The sequence below is a fragment of the Rattus norvegicus genome, chromosome 13 (assembly GCF_021556685.1).
Source record: "Rattus norvegicus strain SHRSP/BbbUtx chromosome 13, alternate assembly SHRSP_T2T, whole genome shotgun sequence".
In the NCBI taxonomy this organism is placed as follows: Eukaryota; Metazoa; Chordata; class Mammalia; order Rodentia; family Muridae; genus Rattus; species Rattus norvegicus.
In genome coordinates, this window is record NC_141546.1 from 90,527,508 (window position 1) to 90,551,571 (window position 24,064).

General features: G+C 43.0%; 1 protein-coding gene across 6 annotated transcripts in view; it reads right to left on the reverse strand.

Moving 5' to 3' along the window:
* Positions 1–24,064, reverse strand: part of Pld5 (phospholipase D family, member 5) — a 355,705-nt gene that overhangs the window by 56,302 nt on the left and 275,339 nt on the right. For all 6 annotated transcript variants that reach the window (XR_015635137.1, XR_015635138.1, XM_087580311.1 and 3 more), the window contains exon 5: positions 23,911–24,038. Coding sequence is in view for 4 of the 6 variants with exons in the window: in XM_087580311.1 (XP_087436437.1) it covers positions 23,911–24,038 (128 nt within the window). In the remaining 2 variants the exon portion in view is untranslated. The remainder of the gene's footprint in view (positions 1–23,910; positions 24,039–24,064) is intronic.

Here is a 24,064-nt window from a genome sequence, read left to right on the forward strand (position 1 = left end):
AGAGGAGAGACCAGGAAAGCCACTGAATCTGCTCTCCAAATCATTTTCTACCTCGTTAGCGACCGCAGTTTTCATTTTAAACGGGGGAAGGATTCGTACCTAGTGATGCGCACAGTGGAGATTTGGCACACGCATACAATCCATAATAAATCTAATTGGCCTCCCTTTTATCTCGGTCATGTGAAATCATTTGTGTGTTTGGCGTTCTGTGCTTTCCGTTTCCTGTCACTTTGGAACACATCATCGATTGTTGTAACCTTTTTGTGCTGTAGAAAACCAGAGCTAATTCGTCCTCTGCGATCTGGCTGCCCTTTATCTGCAGCTCCCTGTCAACTCCTCCTGCCCCCCAGTCTCAAGTTTACCTCTCCCCATTTCTTCTTCCCAACCCAAGGCTCCAATCTCCATGATGCATTCGAGCTTGTGATCTTTAACTTTCTGTGACTGGCACATTTCACCCGAAGGCTTCCAGTTCTGTTCATGTTGCTAAACGTGAAAGAATTTCTTCTTCTATGACTGAATAAAAACCCATGTATGTATTGCCTGCTTAAAACCGTCCATCCACTCATCCACTGATGGGCATCTAGGCTGAGTCCATAGCTTTAGCTGTAGTGAGTATGAATCCACAGGCATTTCTCATAGAGTGATTTCATGTCCTGGGCACCCAGTAGTAGAACTGCCTGATCATACTGGATTTTGTTGTTAGTTTTTGAGGCATCTCCACACCGTTCCTGTAATGGTGGTCCTACTTATCTCCCTCTTACTGTATATGAGTTCACAGAGGACCTGGAAATTACGTGTTCATATTTAGCACTGTAAATTTAGGGTTACAATAATTTTTGCTAACATGGAAAGGGGAAGGCTCGTTAAACCTTAACCCCCCCACACACAAACACATATACACACAAACACACATACACACAAACACACACACAAACAACAACAACAAAAACTAAGGAATACTCAGAGTGGAAAAAAATCATCTTCCCTAGGAAAGAGCATAGTAACTGGATATCCCACATGAAACAGGCAGTCATAAAATCATGCATACAAGTAACATTATTATACAATCTAGGCAGGTTATGTTTATATGTTTATGCTCTCTCTCTCATGTATGGAGGAATACATACATAGTCTAGAATGGAGGAAGGAAGAAGAGGAAAATGATAGAATTATAGTATAATCTCAAGAAATAATTTTTTAAAAGCTTCAGGAAACAGGGGGGAGGGAAAGCTGACAAGAATGAAGTGGAACTACCGTTAATAGTGAGGAGAGAGGAGCTCGAGGGCTACTGGGACAGAAGTGCGAACTTAAACACATCAGTGTGATTTGAATACCACGGCTGGTGTGCAAGGGAGGCTGATTAGGACTGAGTTATTGGTTCATTAACAGAGCAATCTGCTGCTGCACAGCTGTTAGGGAGCAGCGGCTGCAGCCACTTTGGGGCTGTGTATGAAATATGTGTTTTAAGCATCAAACTCTCATTTCCTTTAGTGTACTCCGTATATCGAGCTTCATTCACCCACACAGATAATCCACAACAGTTCCAAATTAATTTCATTTTATAAGCCGAACTTCTGGGCTTCTGCTCCTCATAAAACAAAGAACGAGAAGGCTTTAATGAACATCAGCCCCAAACATAAGTAATCATGAGGTGTTTTAACTCCCTCATAACCAGCTCAGAGTAACAATTAGAAGGGTACAGGAGCCTCCTTTCTCTCTGTGGTGGTTTGAATAACAATGACTTCTGGAGGGCCATAAGGAGTGGCATTATTAGGAGGCATGGCCTTGTTGGAGTAGGAAGTGTGGCTTTGTTGGAGGAAACAGGAAGTGTGTCACTGTGAGGTGGGCTTTCAGGTTTCAAATGCTCAATCCAGGGCCAGTGTCTCTCTCTTCCTGATGATTCCAAGGTAGAGCTTTCATCTAGCTCTCAAGCAACATGTCTGCCTGCGTGCCACAATGCTTCCTACTGTGATGATAATGGACTAAACCTCTGAACCTGTAAGCCAACCCCAATGAAATGTTTTCCTTTATAAGAGTTGCTATGGTCATGGTATCTCTTCACAGTAATAGAAACACTAAGATACTCCCCAGCCATTAGCATATCTCAAAACCCAAAGAATAGTCCTGGCCAAGTGGCTTTAAGTTGTATTTAGCAAGTCTACCTTAACTGGCTTCCTCTTTGCACACTGAAAACTGCCGATAAACTCACACTTTCTCTTAAAATCTCTGAGTAACCAGTCTTCTTATTGAGAGCACTCTAGGGTACCACGTCTTTCAGAGGACAAGTCAGTCAGTTATTTGCAGCTAGTAAAATGAGCTCGAAGAGGACAAACGAATCCCTTAAGCTGCCCAACATTGAAAAAGAGCCTCCAGGTTAAAGATGACTCAGCACCTAGAACTTTCTCCTTGTATATTTAACTCCTACTGTGATTGTCCCTGTTGAGTGCTACATATACACTGTGGACCACTAACTTGTCCACTCTTCTGTAGGTATTGTCGGTGTTCTCTTCTAGCCCATGTTTCTGCGTCTTCTATTCAGCTGGAGGCAGAACAGATCTTCCCACGGATTACATTGCCCTAAGTCCTCACACGGTGTCCTGTGCTGCTTTTTTCTATGGGGTCCAATACTGTGCCCTGGAGTGAAATGAACCCTGCAAAATGGGAATCTTTCTTCACGAATTCATTCTAGAGCCAGAGTTTTCTTCACAGTGACTTCCTTTTAACTACTTTGGTGTTGATTTCCCCTATTGTCAAGCATAAGTTTTCAAGCAAGACAAGAAGATTGCGCTTCCACAGTCCTGTTTAGTGAACAGGATGTTCATATTTTGTTGCCAGCTATGAGTGCATTAATTAGCACTCAAAGCACAATGTAACCTCCACCGAGTTACAACCTGCTGCCATGTTGTAGGATTTGTACTGTTATAGAAAGAAACAAAAATGATGGCTGGCTTCAGAAAACAAGAACTGAATTGGGCCCCATCGCAAAGCCACTGACCTCCCTACAAGCTTGGAGAAAGGGTGCACACATTTTATGGTTCAGGAAAATGGCCTCCCACTGAGAGCATATGTGCTGTGGGACTGAAAAGAGCCAAGAGAATGTCAGGGTTCTCCTTAGCATTCCATTGCGTCTCTCATTAGAAGCTAGAATATTCTCTGGCCTCTGAAGAGACTACCTCAGCAGTTACATTTAAATGTTGACACAGTTGCTCTGGATAACGCCATGAGCAGACACTGTTAGGTGAGCCCCAAAGGTATGTGAGAGAGGAGAGGGGAAGAGATGTCTTCTCTCATTAAGAGGTTTATAGGGTAGATTTTTGCCATGGTGGTTTTGTTGTTTCTTTTCTTTTTTTCCTTTGTTGGTGTGTGAGTGTGTGTGTGTGAGTTGATTTCTTATGTCCCCACTCAGGTGAGCATTTCATACTTTGGGAAATCAACAAGAAAGACCTTAGCAACTCTTCCTACCTCCACCCCGTGGTTTTCTATAAGGAGGAGGAAGAATAGGGAATGGAGAGGAGAACATGAAATAGTTTGCCTCACTTTTGCCTTGGATAAGACAGTAAGAGAACACTTGTCTGCAATAAAACCAACAAGATCCACTCGCTTACCTTGAACCAGCGATTTGAAACAAAGTCTGTGATTAAGCAATCTTCCTGGATCAACAGAGAGCAGCTGGACGTCTTCTGCCTCATTCTTATGCCCCCATACCATCCCCACTGCTGTCCTGCTGTGAATACAGTGTAGGAGATGTTGCCCCTGCGGTCTTCTGTCTTCTGTGCCTGGGATGTGGGTTCTAATCTAAAGTGGTTCTACCCAGCACAGGCTGGCCGTGGGTGAGGATGAGGAGAACAGCTCCTACAGTTAACCAGAGGGCTCTTCTTACAGTTTTAAGTGTGCCCTTTCACGGAACCTCACACACTATGGCTTTTGGCTTCAAATATTTAAACCCAGAAGGGCAAGTCTGAGGGAGGAAGTGTTATGTACAGGCATCAAAGTGAGATTGGTCAACTAAGTGGCCTTACCTGGAGGGGTGGGGTACTCCTGTCTACCATGCAAAGTGTTCGAAAGGAGGTGAGAGGAAATTTGAGCAAGATATACAAGACCCAAGATGTAGAGGTGCTGAGCAGAGGTAGCTTTTAGTCTAGACTGGTGAGAAATTCTCATGGGAAATGATGTCAGTAGTTTAATGTTATATATCTCTCTACTGTGAGCTCATAGATGTGCATGCCATTGTACCCCATTCCCCTCCCTATGAAATCAGTGAAGGTATATGTGCCTGTTTAATGGCAGTGAGAAGCTGTCATTGTTCTAGAACAATGTTCTCAACCTGTAGGTCATGATCATGATCCCTTTGGGGGGGATCGAACGACTCTTTCACAGGGGTTACCACGACCATTAGAAAACACAGATATTTACATCAATCTATAAGAGCAGCAGAATTACAATTATAAAGTAGAAACAAAAGTAATTCAATGGTTGGGGTCACCATGACATGAGGAACTGTATTAAAGAGTCACAGCAGTAGGACGGTTGAGAACCACTGCTCTAGAAGAAGGTGATTCTCAAACTTGGACACACACTCCTGAACAACGTCACTAGAATCTAGATGAAGATTCAACAGGTTGGACAGCGACGGGTACAAGAATTTTGCCTTTCTAGGATGTTGCCAATGACATCACTACGGTAGTGGTTGTAGATCACACTCCCAGAGTGAAGCTCTAGCGATGTCCTCTCCTCGTACGGGAGCAAATAGGTGGGCGTGACTACTGAGCACTTAGGACAGGACTAAGTTAGGACTTAGCACTCAGTTCAGCCTTGTGTGAACTGAGAAGTGTGGACGAGTAAAACACTGCACTCAGAGAGCAAAAAGGTCAAAGTATTTCACACCGATTATACCTAAAGTGCTAATATTATTGATGTTTTGGGTTAAATAAAATATTGATTACTCTTAGTCTTTAATTTTATCATTACTAATGTATGCATGCGTTGACATTGGGGGAATGACATGTACTATGTTGTATGTGTAGAGGTCAAAGGACACCTTTGTGGAGTTGGTTCTCTCCTTCCCCATTTATGTGACTTTTTATTTAAAATATTTATTTATTTATTTTATGTGTAAGTACACTATAGCTGTCTTCAGACACACCAGAAGAAGGTACATTACAGATGGTTGTGAGCCACCATGTGGTTGTGGGATTTGAACTCATGACCTCGGGAAGAGCAGTCGGTGCTCTTAACCACTGAGCCATCTCTCCAGCCCCTTATGTGACTTTTAGGGTTCAAACTCAGGTGGTGAGGGTTGTGAAGCAAGTACTTTTACCCTTGGAACCATCTTCCTGGCTTAATTATATAATACTTAAATTATTTTTAATATGTGGAATATGTAAAGTAGCATGCACAAGTCTTGTGAGGCTGGTGTTTAGCACTGCCACAGAGCACAGGCATTGCCTTCTATCAGTGAGTCCGACATTACTCTCGAAGATGCTTCAGAATGAAGGCTCTTAAAGCACCACTGACTGCTTTGTCCTCTTTGTGTCGTTTTTTAACGTCAGCTGTCTTTATGCGATGTGTAAAGCCAATATCAAATATCATTACCGGCCTTCCATTGCCTTAAAAGGTAAATGTCAAATCTGACTCTCAGCTTTCCAGGCCACTAGCACTCTGTCTAATCTTCTTTCCAATTTATGGATAATTGCTTATTTCAAGACACAGCCCGAAATACCAGCTTTCTGATTGACTAATCATGATTGTGATCAATACTGAGAAAATGTTTTCTAGAACAGCCTGGCCTACCATGCGCTTTTGGGGGAAGCTTATTTTAATCTTTACTTAGTTGTGAAAGTCAAAATTGTAATTTCTACCAACAACAAGGGTTTATTGGGGCAACTAAAATGATGCATTACTTCAAGAATTTGAAGGTGACCAAATACAGCAATAATTTTTGCTGTACATGCTTTACAGATGTGGATCTGCTGCAATGTTTTGGAATTCCAAAATATGCAGTTTGGGGCATCTGTACATTATGTGTTGACTCTGAGGAATAAAAAGGATTCTTTTTTAAATTGAAATTTCAAACTCATTACTCTTCATTGATGGCATTCACCAATCTATGTTCTGGCAGGGAAAGGTAGAATGTTAAGCAAGATAGGCTGTACATGGAAACAAGACTGTGTCATTGTAGGGCAGGGCAGTGTATTCTTATACATCATCCAATAATTCGGTCTGGGGTCTCCAAAAAGCTCCAAACTTCCAAGCAATCTAAAGCAATTCTCACTTCCCCTTCTCAACATCATAGCTGAGTTCTTAAGCATGGTGGATTGACTTAGACCCTATCTCATAAAACAATGAGCTCAAGACCTGGGTGATGATGACTTACAAGGACCTTACTGTCTGTGCTTATGTCCTGTGGAACCCACCTATCCACACATCCGTTCATGACGGGTGTGTTTCTGAACCACATAAGAGTACATCCTGGCTGGCCTCACGACATCAAACCGTTCACACTGCCATGCACACAAGCAATGCCTTATTTCTCAGATACCACGGAACCCTACCGCAGGCACAGGGCTTCCAAACCTGTGAAACTGAAGAGTAGGGGAGAACAAAGCTCAGTAAAAGTAATCATCAACATCCAAGCAGAAACTTCTAGAAGAGAATGATCACACACATAAGTCATTTTGGACAATATTAATAAGGATGACTAATATATATCCTTTTTATAGTTTTGATTTGAGGGCTATTTTCTAGGTGGCCTGACAGAAAATTCTGTAACTTTCTCAGATAAGAAAGTACCACAGGGCTTGCCTGGGGCTTAAAGAGATTATAGAAGGGAAGTTGTTTATTTGCCAGAGGATCAGCCTTACCATCTCCCAGGGGCTCTCATTCTCTTAAATAGAACTTTAGCACATCTCTTTGCCATTTAAACTCCTGATGTCAACTGAAAACAAAGTGGAAAAGAACTACTTGAGTAGTTTTCTTTTCTTTTCTTCTTTTCTTTTTAAATATTGGTGGTTTAAATTTAACTTTAGATTTTATTTTGTTTCCCTTTTAAAAATTCTTGGAAAAAATTAAAAAAAAAAAAACAAAAAACCAAAAAAGCAATCTTCACAGCTTGCAGTGTTGACAGTGTTCCAGAAGACCCAGGACCCCTGCAGCTCCCCGATGACTGCTGTGAAGCCAGCATCTGTCAGCACTGTTCCCAGGGATCAACCAGAAATAGGTGCCTGGTGACAGTCCCAGGTCATTACCCATATTATAGCCCCAGGGATGGGGAAAGGAACCATGCAGTGGCCTAGCAGTTGGCCTGTAATGGATAATTCAATTAATAAACTAACAGCTCAAACTTAATCTACTTATTGGTCATGTATTGCGGGCTAGAGACTATCTTGCTTTCTATGGGAAATTAAAAGAAATGTCATTGCTTTCATAGGGAAAAGGCTGAGAAACTGCAGCTGTACAGCCAGCTACCATAGAAGGTAACCTAGAGGGAGCATGAGATAAATATTATATTTCCTGAGCTCCTACAAGGAAGAGAAGTAGCTATGGAGAAATTACTAAGCATTCTTGGCATTTCGTCATTGAATTTCCATATATTCTCCAAAAAGCTCATAAGATAGAGAACTATTATTTTATAGATCAACAAACAGGTTTTCCAAAGGCTCTGCAATTTTGTCATGGACACACAAGAAATAGAATTCTCGTTTAACAAAACTACTCTCTTTCTACATGTTACTTGAGGTAAACAAAAAGACAAAACAACCCAATAATTCATTAAAATGAGGCCTTCACAATGGGCTCCCCTGTGACAGAGCATGACAGATGGGCACTCTCCTTAACATTTTCAAGTAAAATTTTTTTTCTCTGTTTTGCTCATATAAAAATTACACACGCAAAAACGTCTAATACCGTAAGTGGTTAGCAATTTTCCCCAGGCTAATTCCTCAGGCATATCTAGGTGAGCATGGTTGCTTGGTTGACTCAGTGATCATTCATAACATCTTTCCCCAAGTTAGAAATTTCCAGGAGGCTGGAGGTCAGAGTAGATGTTAGGGAGGTCACCCAGGCCAAGAGTCACACCGCTGGGAGAAGACACTCTGTTCTCTGCTTTGTGCACTCTCCACCATGCTATTTTCTGCTTCGTGGAAGATGAAGCTTCTTCCCCCTTGTGAGCATAATGCCCCAAATGTGAGCATGAGGGTAAGACACAGACATGATGATGGCTGGGGCTTTTCTCACATAACACAGCTGGACTCTGAAGATATTACCTCCAAGAGAGAGAGAGAGAGAGAGAGAGAGAGAGAGAGAGAGAGAGAGAGAGAGAGAGAGAGAGGGAGGGAGGGGGAGGGAGGGAGGGAGGGAGGGAGGGAGAGAGAGAGAGAGAGGGAGGGAGGGAGGGAGGGAGAGAGAGAAAGAGAGAGAGAGAGAGAGGGAGGGAGGGAGGGAGGGAGAGAGAGAGAGAGAGAGAGAGAGAGAGAGTTGGGGTGGGGGATAGATATGATGGATAGTAAGTAGTTCAGAAATGACGCCAATATGCTACTGAGATACACACATACACTGAACTTGGATCTATCCAAACTTATACTAGCTTTTATTATTTATTGTAAAAATGCATTGATAACTGAGATGCACACTATTAATGTTATTACACATCCAGACACCCTTCCATACACACAATTTGAAAATCAAGTTTTTCACTAACTGTGTCCTGAACATGTAATATTTAATGCCTGCACATGGTGTAAGTAAATTTGGTACTATTCACTTTACCGCCCTTACACACATAGTTTTCTTTCCTTTTCAGTCACTATCCATTAATCCTTGTATCTATCTCACTGTTTAAGGTCTTTGAATATGTGATGGGTTAAAGATGGCCCCAAGCAGGAAAAGAGGAGCTTGCACAAAGATAGAGATGAGAAATTTAAGTCTTGTTCAGATGACAGGTAATAAAGTCAATTGGCTGGTGGGTGGGGCCATAGAAGTTACTGGAAGAGCTATTGATAGATGGGAGTGAAATCGAGGAGACTTTTTACCACTTAGGAATGAATCATATGTGTGGACTAGGAAGGAGGAAGGAGAGGGAAATTAAAGATGGCTGCAGCTGTGAGGTGAAGTGGCTGAGAACAGAGTCACACTGTAGAAACAGATATGATCATAGTGGGAGGAAGAGAAAATTTTCATCTGCATTTATTTGTAAGGCCATGGTAAGGTCTGGGGTATGTGGGCAGAACAAGGAAAGAGAGACTTATGCCTGTCTGCTAATACCTTTACAGAGGTTACTAGAAGGTATGACTAGGCAGAAATGTGGCAGCTGGACAGGGCACAGTGTTCTATCAGGGTGTGAGGAAAGCATAATTGATCAGTAGTACATCTGTCTCCATCACTAAGCGTGTTGCTTAACTGCTTAGATGACACTGCTTCTTAGATTTCTTACAGGTATCTTCAAATTAAAATTCCCAATTCTTCCCTGCCACCCAGATGTCAGATAAGGGGCTGACGTCACCATTGCCTGGGCCTCTCTGAATCTAGGTATGTGACTGACCACCCGCGTCCATAGGAGGTTGTAAACCAGTCTCTCTCCCCACACGCTGATTTTAGTCACACTTTATTCTGTCACTGTCCTGTGCACAGATCGATACGAGTGACCTCATCACAGACAGTTCAGGCATTTTGACCTAAATCCTTCACTGCACTTCCAATGAAAGCTGTGGGAGAGGTGCATAGGCGAGGAGCCCAAACGCACTCCTGTTGTGTCTAGTCACAGCATTTTTGTTGGGCAGCATTCTTCAGAAAGTAAGAAAACACTCGCAAGGAAGCAGATAGTTAAATCCGGGAGCCCCATCACACGAATGGCATCCTACTAGAGCAGAGAGCAGTTCAATACAGTTCTTGACACTCTTGAGGCCGCCGAAGGTTCTGGCGGTGGCAGAGTGGAGATGGAATACAGATCCCAAAATGACAAGGAAGGGAAAGAAAGGGACCAAGGGAATGCATGGCCTCTTCCTGGCCCTCAACTACTGGGTTGCTGTTGGATATTTGGGGCGTCGCTATAAGACCCTGGATAAGACAAGCCAGGGAAGTTCTTCAAGTCCTTCATCGCTTTGAGAGACTCAGCCGTCTCTTCACCAGTGACCACTACCATCAGACAGGTGTATGTACTGCACTGGATCCTCCCTTCTTACTGTGCCATCATCGCTTATCACAACCCCCTATTTATCCCTTTCCTGATGTCAACTGAAGCCTTCTTCATACCTTCGGCTATTTCTTCTGTCCTCAGACTCTCCCTTCCAATTCCAAGTTCACTGACCTCAAGGCCGTTCTTTTCTGCTGCTTTACTTTTATTTCTATGGCGGAAGCTCTGTTGGTAAACTGTCACGAGCTATGTGCGTTTCTTGCGAGCGGACTTAGAGAACAAAGCCGTAACCTTTGTCTCAGGCTTGTGTTTAGCCAAGTGCCTCTGAGATTTCTTGTCCTGGAACAGGCTGCCTCCCTGACACTGTGATAAAAGGAGAAAGAACGGCAAACTGGCAAAGGGCATGAGAAACACTGTACCTTTGAGAATAGCTAGGAAGTAAATCATTTCCAATAGAGGTCACTATGGTGTATGCCACGGTACGGGTGAGCAGGACTATTGTTTCCAGATGTTACAGTGTCTGATTAGATATACCTGCCACTTGCTATTCTTGTACTTTTGCTTGCTATATACTTGTAAGCTGATTCATTCCAAAATTGTAAGCACAACTATGATAGGTAATTCTCCAGACAGAACAATCTCCAATGTCTACTGTGGCCTAAATAAAATAAGAAATGAAAAGTAGAAGTGATTTTCCGGTTCTTCTCTATAAACTCTCATTGCTACAGTTAGGATCTGAATGACTGATGTGTTAGTTACTTTTGTAACTAATGCTCCTGTGTTACTTGCTTTGGTCACTGCTGTGGCCAACACCAGAATGCAGCTTGAAGGGAGTCAATTTATTTTGGTTCATAGTTCAAGAAATCCTGGTCCATCACAGCCATGAAGGCATGGTGTAGTTTGGAGTTTGTAGTGAGGGGTGCAAGTCTGGATTCTTTACATCTAGACAGAGCAGGGAGAGAGCAGGGAATTCTGGATCCCAGCTGGCTTTTTTTTTTCCTAGTCTAGAATGGCAGCCCAGGGGACGGTGCTGCCACATTCAGAGTGGGTATAACTTCCTTCATTAAAACTCTATGGAAGGTCCACAAACACATTCCCAGAGGTGTGTCTCCTAGGTGATTTCAAATCTGCCATATCCCCAAAGGTCCTCATGTCAGTGGTTTGCTTCCTACCATGCCACTACTGTACTTGAGTGGATGAGGTGGAGTCTTCAGGAATTGGAGGAAATGCTATTGAGTTCATGTGACTCCAGGTTCTTCTTCCTGTCTTGCACTTCCTGTCCATGATGTGGTTGTGTACCACTTTGCCCTCCTGCCACGATGTTCTGGATCACTAAAGCACCAAATCTATGATGGGTTTAAATTAATACAACTTCGAGTGAAAAGAGTTTATTCTCAGAGGCCGGTAACTCCTTTTGACTAAACTTTAAACACATTCCTTTGATTCTCATTTAGGCAAATTATTTTCTTTGATCCTGGCTTCCGGTCTGCATAGGTGGTTTTTACAAGAATCCTGATAATTCATTTAAGCAGTATTACCCCTTACCCATGTACCACGATGAAGTCTACTCTATACCCTTGTCTAAATTCTTGACCTGGCCTTAGAAAAAAATTCTGTTAGTCCAGTTTACTATACTCAGAGCTCCTCTTAGCAACAGTCTGTCCACTGATGTGCCTGACCCTACTTGCAAAGAATAAATTCCTAGCTCTATGTTCATGCATACAATTGAGCTCAGTTGCATACTGTGATCCACCCCCAGATTGACGCATACTAGCAAAAGACTGTCTTTGCCACCTTTAGAAAAATTCAAAAATTTCTCCTTCTAAATTGATCGTGACAGGTATTGATCACACGAACAGAAAGATAACAGACTCCTAATATTGTTGGGGAGACATTTGAAGATTCAGGGAGACTTTGTGTGTGTGGGGTGTCTAAGATGATAGGAAAAGAGCCACGGGTTTAAATAGCTTCTTTTGGGGAGAGAGCAAATCCCCTGTCAGCCATAGTGAAACTGTCTCCCCAGTGAGGAGCTCACTTTGCAAATGGTACCAAGCCAGGGCCACTGCTTCCCTGATTGTTCCTGGAATTGGGACCAAAAAAGCATTTTTCTCTGCTTATACTTTGGCTAAAAGCTGGAGCAGTAAGTAAACCAATAGTGTAAGTGCCTCTCACCAGGCTGCTACCCATTCATTTTCCATGGTGGAGAAGAGAGCTGTTGTCATAGTGTAGCCACTTCTTGGTACCATGTCCTTGGATTAGCCATTTAGCATCTGAGTCCCAGCCCATTTGTGACTCTAGAACTGTAACAAAAGTTCTTGTCGCTGTCGTAGGCTTTGAGAGGATCAGAAAAATGAATGTGAAAGGAACCGTGCAAAATCTGCAACAGTCGTTTTATTATTTGCTGTGATAGTATTTTACTTAAGAATTTACCCTCCAAGGAGCTCATAAACTGTAGAACTACTTATGAGAACTCAGATACATTACCATAGATACCTCCTCTGTGCATCTGTGGTGGGTTTAGACCTGAAAGGTCCAATGCTACACTTCTTCATGAAAGGTCTAGATAAATACCAGAACCCTACTATATCCTGACCAACTCTGGAATGTCTGGTCTAGAAGGCCAGGGTCCTCACTTTCCTGTTTTTGTTTTTGTTTTTTTTTTCTTTTATTACACACTGGATGCTCACGCATGCCATAGCGTGAACTGGTGTCATTTTTGCTGAAGTCTATGCATGCCAGACCTTAATCAAAGGCCTAGGGGAAGATTCGGGATGAACACCAAGGAAGATGAGTTTAAGGAGAAATCCAGGAATAAAATTCTCAGGCAGAAGCGAAGCCCCCGTCACTTGCGTGCACGCGGTGGAAGCTTGTCACCGATGAAGGGTGCTGTCTAGGAGAGTTCTGGTATAAATAGGAAGAGAGATAAGCTCCCCTAAATCATTTTCTTCTTCTTAGAAAATGTTCCCAGGCCGTGTTCTCCTGTCCGTTAGTTCCTCCTGCTTTCTGTTTGTGTTTGAAACAGTGAGCAGAGCGCTTTCTTTAGCAACAACTTCTACTTTTTCAGAGTGTTGTGCGTAAACGCTACAGAAATGACAATGACAACTAAAAATAACTTGAAAACAAAAACATCTAAGGCTGACATTTTCCATCTGTTTCAGATGAATCTCGGCGACTCTGGCAGGCAATTCAACACTTAGAGAAGGATCTCATGCCAACTCCTGAGCACCCCTCCCCCCTCCTTCCACAGATGTGTGTCTACATTGCATGGACGGTTCTCTCTGAGGTCTCTACTCAGGAGGTTATGAAGAGATTTGGGAAACTGAAATCTCCCTCTGAGAAGATCACGGAATAGGAAGATCAATCGTCTTATGTGACCCTTAGTCAAACTGATATGTCAGAAATTGATAAGCAAAGATTCAAAAGCAAGAGTTAACCAATGCAAACCCAAATATGAGGTGAAACCCAAGCTGAGGAAGGGAGGGGTCAAGAGAAAATGGGGGGATAACAGGCAGAAATGAAGGAAACTGGGATTTCATGTCATTAACCACACTCAGGAGACATCTATCATAATCTTCAGTCCCACAAGGGATTGAAAAAAAAAAACAATTTATGGGGAGACAGTGTGTGGGTGTGAGGACATTTTTATCCTATCTCAGATCTTGAATACACAACACAGCCTGTATTGGTTGATTATGAGTGTCAACTTGACACAAGCTAGAGCCATCAGAGAGGAAGGAGCCTCAGTTGAGAAAATGCCTCCATGAGATTCAGCTGTAAGGCATTTCCTCAATTAGTGATCAAGGGGGAGGGTCCAGCTGGTGGTGGGTAGTGACATCCCTGGGCTGGTGTTCCTGGGTTCTGCAAGCAAGCTCAGAGGAGCAAGCCAGTAAGCAGCACCCTTCCAGGGTCTCTGTGTCTGCTCCTGTCTTCAGGTTCCTGCCCTGTTTGAGTTCCTGTCTTAACTTTCTTTGGCGATGAACAGCAATAAAATTGTGTAAGCCAAATAAACCCTTTCCTCCCTGACTTACTTTCTGGTCATGTGTTTTGCTGCAGCAATAGAAACTCTAAGACACAGCTGTAAGACAGTCAGACAACGTAAAGTTGAACCTACAACCTGCAGTAACCAGCCAGGGCTCTCCTGCCTGCCACCGTCCCATCGAGCCAACCACAGCAGCTTTTAGCAATCAACCCCAGGGGCCAGAGCCTGACCAGTGACTAGTTTCCTTTGCTTTTGTCTTTGCTTCCAACTTATGACTGATAAGGAAAGTGTGTATGATACACTGTACATCCTGAGCCCCGCTTGAAACTTTTCCCCATTATGTCAGTGTTCCCCCTCAACTTTCTCTTGTGAGCATTGGTTTGATTCATGTGAACACTCAGGTCTAGTTTCTAAACGCTATGGCTTTTGCTCCATTTTTCATACTTGTTTAACGCTGCTTATTTACCCAGGCATTGCCCATGATAATAACTACAAAATAAAGCTCTATGGCAGATCATTGAGGCCTTGACTTCAGTGGGTCACAATCAGTGGCACATGCCCCTGTCATGCCATGGCATCCCATACCGTGCCGTTAAGAAGGCCATGTGTTTCTGACATGATCAATGGCCCCCATCATCGATGACAGGAGATAAGCATTAATACCGGCATTCCTTCTCGGCCTAACAATTCTGGTTCCTGGGCATCAGCTTGGTGCCTAGTTACTTGACAGCCCCCCAGGCTTTTGGTGTGATGCTTTTAGTGACTCTTTTGGCTCCCCAGCAACACCATAGATCATTACTGTTAGTTCAATTGTAGAGATGAACAAATAAAAACTCAAAGAGATGGCATGACTCGCTCAGGGCCGTACAATAATAAGAGCAAGGAAAAAACAAACAAACAAAAAAAAACCAACAGTCACTTTCCATTCTGACTTCAACCTCTGTGATTCAGGGCAGAACAATAACTTAGAAACAGCCCACACAAGCAATGAGATGGGTGAACGGGCAGCAGCAGCAGCACCTGTCTTTCAAGGTCAGAGAGTCACTGAATAGAGGAGATAGTCCATAGCTGGGGGTGGGGGGTGGGGGTGTGAATTGGGTTTGGAGGCAATTCTCTTGAACCCAAGGGAGTCAATCATAATTTAGGAGAGCCTTTAATCCAGTGCTCCATATCTAGGGGAAAAAAATGATCAGGAGCCAACAAGATGGATGGTTAAGCAGGCAAAGATACCTGCTGCTTGATAATGTAAGCTGAAGGAAGGAACTGGAGTTCAATCCCAGAAATCCATGTAGAGGTGGGAACCAACCAAATGAAGTTCACCTCTGACCTACACACATGCACACATGCATGCACACGTCCAGGCACTGCACATATAGTCTGTCACACACAAAATAACAATATAGTATATTGTTATACTCTAGTATATATATATATATATATATATATATATATATATATAGTATATAGTTTACTATAAATATATATTTATTTCCTTTCTTTCTTTCCTTCTTTTTTCTTTAATTCTTTTTTTTAAGTGAGCTGTACAGATGTCTCAAGACAAGCCATGTTAGGACACCTCAGGCCATCATGCCATTTGGAAAAGAAGAGAAAGTGAAGGTGGATAAAACTCCGAATACAAGCTCAGACAAACTTTACTCAGAAATGATGCTGTGAGTGTTCCTTATGCTAGCATGGGCAGGAGAAAGGCTCTTGTTCCTCTGTGCCACCACATAAACGGAGGCAGGAGACAATTCAGTAACTTTGAAAGAATGGTTCCCATAGGAGACAAGAAGAAAAGATTTATTTATGTTCCTTCCACTATTATTTTCAGAATTGCCACTATAGAAACTGTAGAAAATTTGCATAGCTTTGTTATTGAAAACAGTTTCCTTATACATATATTTTATTAAAAGCAGGGACTTCCACCCCCTCATTTACTTTAAAATGCATGTGCAAACAAAAAGGCCTTTCTGAGCTGCACAGGTAATCTTTCAACCAATAAGGAAGAGCTAACTATTTGCTTTCCTTTGTTAAATGTTTTCTAAGCACTATTAATTATTCCCTGCTGTATTTGTGCTTGAATTGCCTTGTGCCTCTTCATTTACATTTTGTTCTTTCTTTTTTTTTTTTTTTTTGGTTCTTTTTTTTCCGGAGCTGGGGACCAAACCCAGGGCCTTGCGCTTCCTAGGTAAGCGCTGTACCACTGAGCTAAATCCCCAGCCCCTACATTTTGTTCTTGATAACTGGTTACCTGAATTACCCATGCACCCCTTCCCTAGGAGCCAGATCACGCCTTCAGAAGCTTGTAAATTTTAAGAAAAGCATCAGCTCAGTGCTAGCACCAAATAGGGAGGACTGAGCTGCCTGCCCCAGTGATTCCTGCCCACTGCACTCAGTGGGGCTTCAGCGCTCTGCCTGTGACCTTTTCTTTGAATAGAAAAAAATCAGGAACAAGACAGACTCAAGGGCTGGGAAGATGGGTCAGTCAGCAAATAAATTGCTGGGTAATCATGAAGGACCCAGTTGTCATCCCTAGTCCCTTAGACTCCACTTTATATAAAGCCCAACATGGTAGCATGTGTGTGTAACCTCCATGCTGGGGAGGCAGAGATGGGTGGATTCTCAGGACCAGTCTAATTGAAAAACTTCAGATAAAAGTGGGAGACCTTGTCTCAAAGGTGAGGGTGGTTTCCAATAGGGGGGGTGGGGGGGAGGTGGAACAGGGATGCCATCCTGAGGGTCAATACTAGCAGTTCACCTCTGTCTCAAAGTGACTCAAAGACTGTGTGTAGGTCTTAGTGACCTTTTCACCATTAATTCCAGGCTATAGGGACATCTAGTGAAGGGCTGTGACTTTGACTCAGGTCAATGTCCACTGAGTGATGATTGCTAGAAACAGCAGCTGTGACAACAACAGCATCTTTTTTTTCCCTCCATCTTTATTAAATTGGGTATTTCTTATTTACATTTCAATAGTTATTCCCCTTCCTGGTTTCCTGGCCAACATCCCCCTAGCCCCTCTCCCTCCCCTACTCTATGGGTGTTCCCCTCCCAACCCTCCCCCCATTGCCGCCCTCCCCCCAACAATCATGTTCACTGGGGGTTCAGTCTTGGCAGGACCCAGGGCTTCCCCTTCCACTGGTGCTCTTACTAGGATATTCATTGCTACCTATGAGGTCAGAGTCCAGGGTCAGTCCATGTACAGTCTTTGGGTAGTGGCTTAGTCCCTGGAAGCTCTGGTTGCTTGGCATTGTTGTACCTATGGGGTCTCGAGCCCCTTCAAGCTCTTCCAGTCCTTTCTCTGATTCCTTCAACGGGGGTCCCATTCTCAGTTCAGTGGTTTAATGATGGCATTCGCCTCTGTATTGGCTGTATTCTGGCTGTGTCTCTCAGGAGAGATCTACATCCGGCTCCTGTCGGCCTGCACTTCTTTGCTTCATCCATCTTGTCTAATTGGATGGCTGTATATGTATGGGCCACATGTGGGGCAGGCTCTGAATGGGCGTTCCTTCAGGCTCTGTTCTAAACGTTGCCTCCCTATCCCCTCGCAAGGGTATTCTTAACAACAGCATCTTTAGGCTCAGTAATGTTATCACCATTCAGGTGTTGCAGCAATAAACAGCCACAGTGGTCCATCTCCTTACTGTTTCTCCAACAGCCCATAGGCCGTTGGGAATAAACTCTGAAGACAGACTGTCTCTGTCGACAGTGTTATCCTCTCCTGGTGGCCCAGCTCCAGGTGCTGGGAACAGTGCCACCTTCTCTCTTGGGTTCACGCTTCATAGCCCACCAGTCACTGTGACACCACTCAGCCAGCTATTTCCCATCAAATATTTTTTTCCTGCTCTTACTCATGGTCTCCATCGGTCTGAGCGATTGCGGTTGATTGAATTTGTGGATACACAGAGTTAAAGAGCCCAGATCTCTGTAGGTTAGAGGTAAATGACCTACCAGCCTTCAGCTCCAGATTCTGCCTCAGTGTCCCTAAGTGTAGGCTTCAAGGATCTATAAAATTAACCATGAGATGTATTTCAAAGTCAACCAGGCATGAAGAGAGAGCTATACCCTCTCTACCCTCTCATAACACCTTAGCACACTGAAGAAATCTATTTAAAGGACATCCATAGTCTCTCAATCATAGATGGTGAGAGTCTTTTTCCCAGGCAATGACCAAGACTATGTCCCTGAAATAAAATGCCATAAAATACTTCTTAGAAAACTAGTCACTGTCAGATTAATTTCTAGCTTCAAGATTAAAAGCTTAGGATCCAAGTTATTACTCAGATCCTGGACTGGTCAGCTGCCTGCCTGCCCGTGCAGCAGAAGTCTGGGCAAGTTGCTGAGTTTTGAGATCTTCCTCATGTAGGTTCTGCTCTCTTGATCCCCACACTCCCCTGCCCAAGAGATGATTTATTTTCATGTGTACCTTTTAATTTCTTCCACCTTAAAAATAGCTATGATGAGAATGAGCGCATGCTCAGGGTTTAAATAGGCCTATTCTTCTTTGTTGCAATTCCATTAAAGAACACTATTTAAATAACTACATATAGTATAATACAATAATCCCATTAAAGAACAATACTTAAATCTCTCTCCTTTTCCTAGTTGCCAGGTTCTTCCTGTCAATGGAATCCATTGAATCCCACCTTTCAGCTCCAAGCTAAGAGGGTTTGTTCAGAGACTATAAATGTAACTTTTTCTAAAAGCCTGATTTTCATATTTCCCTCCCCAGCTTCTCCCATTTCAGATTCCCGCCTCCAGAGCGGGAGACTGCTGAATGCCTTCCGTTCTGCTTCTTGCACTAGCTGGCCTTTTGTTCCCTTTCTTTTTTTTTTGAGCTAGGTTTTTCTTTCCTCCCTGGTGTTTTGAGGTGCTTACAAAGTGGGAAGTGTAGAGAGGTGTTCTTTCTTCCCAAGGACTCCCTGTGGGCAGGAATTCTAAGGGAGTCCTTGAAAAAACAACAGGAGATGAGGAATACACAAGCAAACATGCAGAGCCTCCTGGTCTTTATAATCCAACCCTGAGATGTAGGGAGTTTGCAAAGCTTCAGAAATGAGTAAGAGATGTTATTTCAGGGCCAGCACATTGAATGCTGTTGGATGCAAGTGAGCAGGATTTCTGAAAGAATTGCCACTTTGATTTTTCTCACCCCAATGAAATAATGTAAACATAGTTTTTGGTAAGCACACTTTATTTTAAAAATTAGTGGTGGTCTGGGTCAAATAAAAGTGAAAACTTTAGTATTGAAGGGCAAAGGTTTGAATTTTAAGGTCATCATTTCCTGGAAGGTCACAGGACCCCAAACTGACCTGTGACCTCTCTTCTGTAGAATGAATCGATGATAGAATCATTTACAAGTAAGAGACATGGTGAAAATGGAAGGAACTCATGCCTTTCATGTGCTTAGAGAGAAGCCAGACATAGAGAAAGGCCACGACACAGGGAAGTCGGAAGATCAGTTCTAATCATTTCTTTCACGTAGCCCAGATTTCAGATGATCATTATTAGCAATAATCCAGACTTCACTAGAAAAGCTCATGAAATGGAATGCTGATGCCGCAAGATGAACTGATGGCACAGATGCCTTCTGGTGGAAAGGAACGCTCCTCCAAGGTGACATCGTGTTGACTGCTGATTATGTTTTAGGAAGAGCATGTGTCCAGAAATGAGGCTAAGCTCAATTCAAGCTGGGCTATAGAAGGACTTCCCGCTGGCCCATAAAAGCCAGCATTCCTCAGGAACATGTGAACCAGGTTTCCCTCTACCAAAAAGTCATTTCCCTTGCCTCTGGCAAAAAGGGACACACAACTCTTGATTGACATACACTTAAGCAGAGATGAGCATATCAAAGTCCAGCAAGCCACCGGGATCCCCCAGTCCCTATTTACCACTACTGCTTACACACTTAAAAGCCCCCACACTAGCCTCCTGGCCTTTTTCCCCTCAGAAGTCACTCTCTTCACATTCAAGATTTTCACACCTGTCCTTTCTACTTTTACTCTTTTCATCTCCTGCCACCTCCTCTCCCACAATGTTCCTGTCTCACACAGATAACCTTGGCCATGAGCAGTTCTCTTTTTCTCTTTTTCCTTTTTTCCTTTCTCTGTTCTGGACTCTTCCAGATGCCTTTAGATGTTTTCTCTCTCAGGCCCACAATAAAAACCTTCCCCAATCATAACCCGGCTGTTTCGGTGGTTTCTTCACTGTACATACGATAACATGGCACCAAACCCAAGAACGATGGGACAAAGCTGGGCCATGCAGGAGGCAGCATTTGTGCTCAGGTGTGGAGGAGGGTCAGAGGGACAGGGTGCAAGTGAGAAAGAGGTCCTGGGTGGATGACAGTTGATGTAGAGAAGCTACTGGGATAGTAAGTGTTCTGGTGACAGACTCTTAGCCCTCCTCTGCTTCCCGGATGGTATCTGCACTACACTTCTATCAAAAGAGTGCCGTCTGCTCCAGGTGGAACGTGGGGACGATGATGGAAGGCATAGGAACAAGATTTGGTTTTGTCTCTGCGATGGTTTGAATAGGTGGCTCCCATAGACTCGTGTGTTTGAATGCTTGACGCATAGAGAGTGGTATTATTAGGAGGTACAGCCTTGTTGGAGTAGGTGGTCCTGTTTTAGGAACTGTGTTACTGCAGAGGTGGGCTTTGAGGTCTCAGATGCTCAAGGCAGGCCCAGGGACACAGTCTCCTGTTACCTTTGGACCAAGATGTAGAACTCTCAGCTCTTCAGATTTCAGACGATCGTTATTAGCAATAACCATGTATACCGCCATGCTTCCCACCATGATGATGATCGACTAAGCTCCTGAACCTGGAAGCCAGCTCCAACGAAACATTTTCCTTTATAGGAGGTGCCTCGGTCATGGTGTCTCTTGGCAAAAATAAAATCCTAACTAAGATAGTCTTTGGGACTTTTGTTCAGCAGGCACAAAATAAAAAATTGTCTTTGTGTTAATTGATGTGAGTGGTTCAGATCATGAAGAATGAAACGGAAAAGGCAGATTTGGCTGTCGTAACTGTTCATCTAAGACTGTTAACGTTGACACTAAACAGGTTACAGTGTGTTTTATTATTTTGAATGAGGAAAGGGCGGGAACAGGATCGATTTGTTTTACCTTTTTTTCTGGGATCACCATAAAAGGAAGCTATAGATAATATCTACCATTAGATTGTTAGGATAAATGAAAAAATCACAGAGACTAGAGAGATGACCCGGTGCTTAAGCCCACGCAATGCTTAAGTTTGGTTACCATATCTGATAGCTCATAACTGGTCTGTAATTCTAGCTCTGGAGGATTCAATGTCCCTGGTCTTGGGGCACCTACACTCCTTTGGATGCCTCCACACACACACACACACACACACACACACACACACACACACACACACACGCAGACACACACACACACTCATGCACACATAAATGCACATTTACACAATTAAAAATAAAAATGAAATCTTTAAAAAAAATCTTCATATGCACCGGGTCTGGCATTAAGTGGAAGCACTTAGGAAATATCCTGTCTTGGCCCCACAGCTCTGATCTACAATGAGCTTGACTTGTTATTAAATTTACAACAATCAGAAGAACATATATTTCCACAATAAAGCCCATATGGGGAACATCATATGGCTCAAACATTTCCTACCAACATAACACATCCTCCTATAATAGCCTCCCCAGAACACTTCTTAATTCTGTAGACAGCACTTAATTTTCTGAGTAGATATAAAATAAGCAATGTTTTCTTTGCTGATGTCTTCCTCTTCAGAGAGTTTTGGCATGTTTTTCTTAGAGGTCCAATCTATAGCTGGAGTGTGAGACTGTTATATTAATAATAGTCTAGGTTATTGAAACCAGAAATACCATCTAGGCTGTGGTGGGATAGCATTTCTCGTCTTAGAAGCCAAGTTTATAAAATGCCTTGAGATCATTAAGACCTCACAAGCAAACTACTATTCCACTGTGTACTCAGCTTGTTTAAGTTTAACCTGTCTTTAAGCAAACAATGTAATACACTTAACATGCCTTGGATTTCCCATGTAGTCAGCTTTTACAGCCTAAGCTAAACATATATTAATATTCAGTTGTGGACTCTTTCATGCCCTGACCCAGTATAATATATGTGTGTATGTGTATGTGTATGTATATGTTGTAATCATTTGCAGAAAGCAGCTAACAGGTTGAAAGCAGCCTTGAACAAAAACAATATCCACCACAAATATTGGAAGCATTTATAAGAGCTCATGGACATAGGCTGATAATATCTGTTTGTGGTTTGAGTGCTATTTTAGGTCAGTAAAGTAACATCTTCCCTTTTAAAACTCTGTTAAAGGTTTCTGTTAAGAATCTCTTATTTTTTTCCTATATGCTTTCTTTGGTGTTCAGTGAAAACAGACAGAACAAAGCCCCTTGCGAGGGATAGGCAACACAGATAGACACAAAAGACAGACAGACACATTCACACACATATACAAACACACAGAGAGATATAGAGATATAGAGATAGATAGATAGAGATAGATAGATAGAGATAGATAGATAGATATAGATAGATAGATAGATAGATAGATAGATAGATAGATAGATAGATAGATATAGAACCATGTGATATACAAGCATAGCAGACAGGCAGCAGGAACGGATCAGACACGGGACAGACAAGCTACATACTGGCTAGTAACCACAGTAAGATGGACAGCCCAAGGAAAGAAATGGAGAATTCAAATTTAAGCTTGTTCTCAGTCACACTATTCCAAGAGGAAGCTCCGTCTTACTCCTTAATGTGACATCGACACACTTGGTATTTTTTCTATATACCAACACTTCAGTGCAGAGGAAAACAACTGGGTTGCTGACGTCTCTTTCGCACACTGCCTGTTTCTTTTATACCTGGGCATGCTTGGCTGCCTCACCATAAACTAGGGGGACAAGATGGAGAGAGGGAGCAGGAAAGGCAGAAATTTAAGAAGGCAAAGGAGAAAATGGAATCAGAGAGGCAAATGGTTACACATGCAAAGCAGTCAGTCCTCACACCACCTCCCATTTCTAGTAATCTGGCATGATGCCATCTTTCTCCATGGGTCTCGGTGCTGCCTTCCCTTGGTGCTACTTACCCAAAGCCCAGCTAGGATGGGCATGTGTGGGCTCTGTACTATGAGTGGCCAGGTGCCTGAAGCACCCAGTGACCGGGAGCTTCTCATTCCCTTAGACACGTGGAAACACAACAGTTTTATAATCCTCTGTGGATCAGCCATGGCCAACACAAATATATGAAAATTACAGGACTGCCTAAGTTTATTTTCAAGACCTTTGACATTAATTAGCTGTGAAGAGATTAACATTTCCATCTTAAGACTGTGTACTGGAACACTCCACACGATTTCTGTGCTAAATCACACTGTTCCGTGTTGAGCTGGCATGTTCTGGTGCAGTATCATCTCTGGCACTCGAGTCTAGGCACTAGAGCCCACATGCAACTTGTTCTGAAGATTCTCATGGTAGCATCTGCGTGCCTAAGCTTTGACCCAATGGCGGTCACATCATTTATCTCATAAAATGATTCTCACGAGGAAAAGTTGGCTTTTCCACATTAAACAAAGGCAAGCCTCTTAAAACCAGGCAGCTAAACCCAAGACACAATGGATTGAAAAATGGACTTCCGTGGTGTAAACCACGTGGAATTCAGTCCTTGGCATCCCATATTTTAAAAATGCTGTAAGTATCTGAGTGCTCTCTGGAGGTTCATTTTGATGAACCACAGGCCCTGAGTTTAGGTATGGTGGGTCGATTACCTGTCCAAGCGATCGCCAGTCTAAGCCTGCGCTGCCGATGTACACGTGCTGTTTGTCCACAATCCAGAAGGACGACTGCAGCCGGCCCTTGTTGTAGGCGGTCATGTTCATGTATGTCACCTCAGCGCCTAGGAGGTCAAGCAGACAGCAGTCA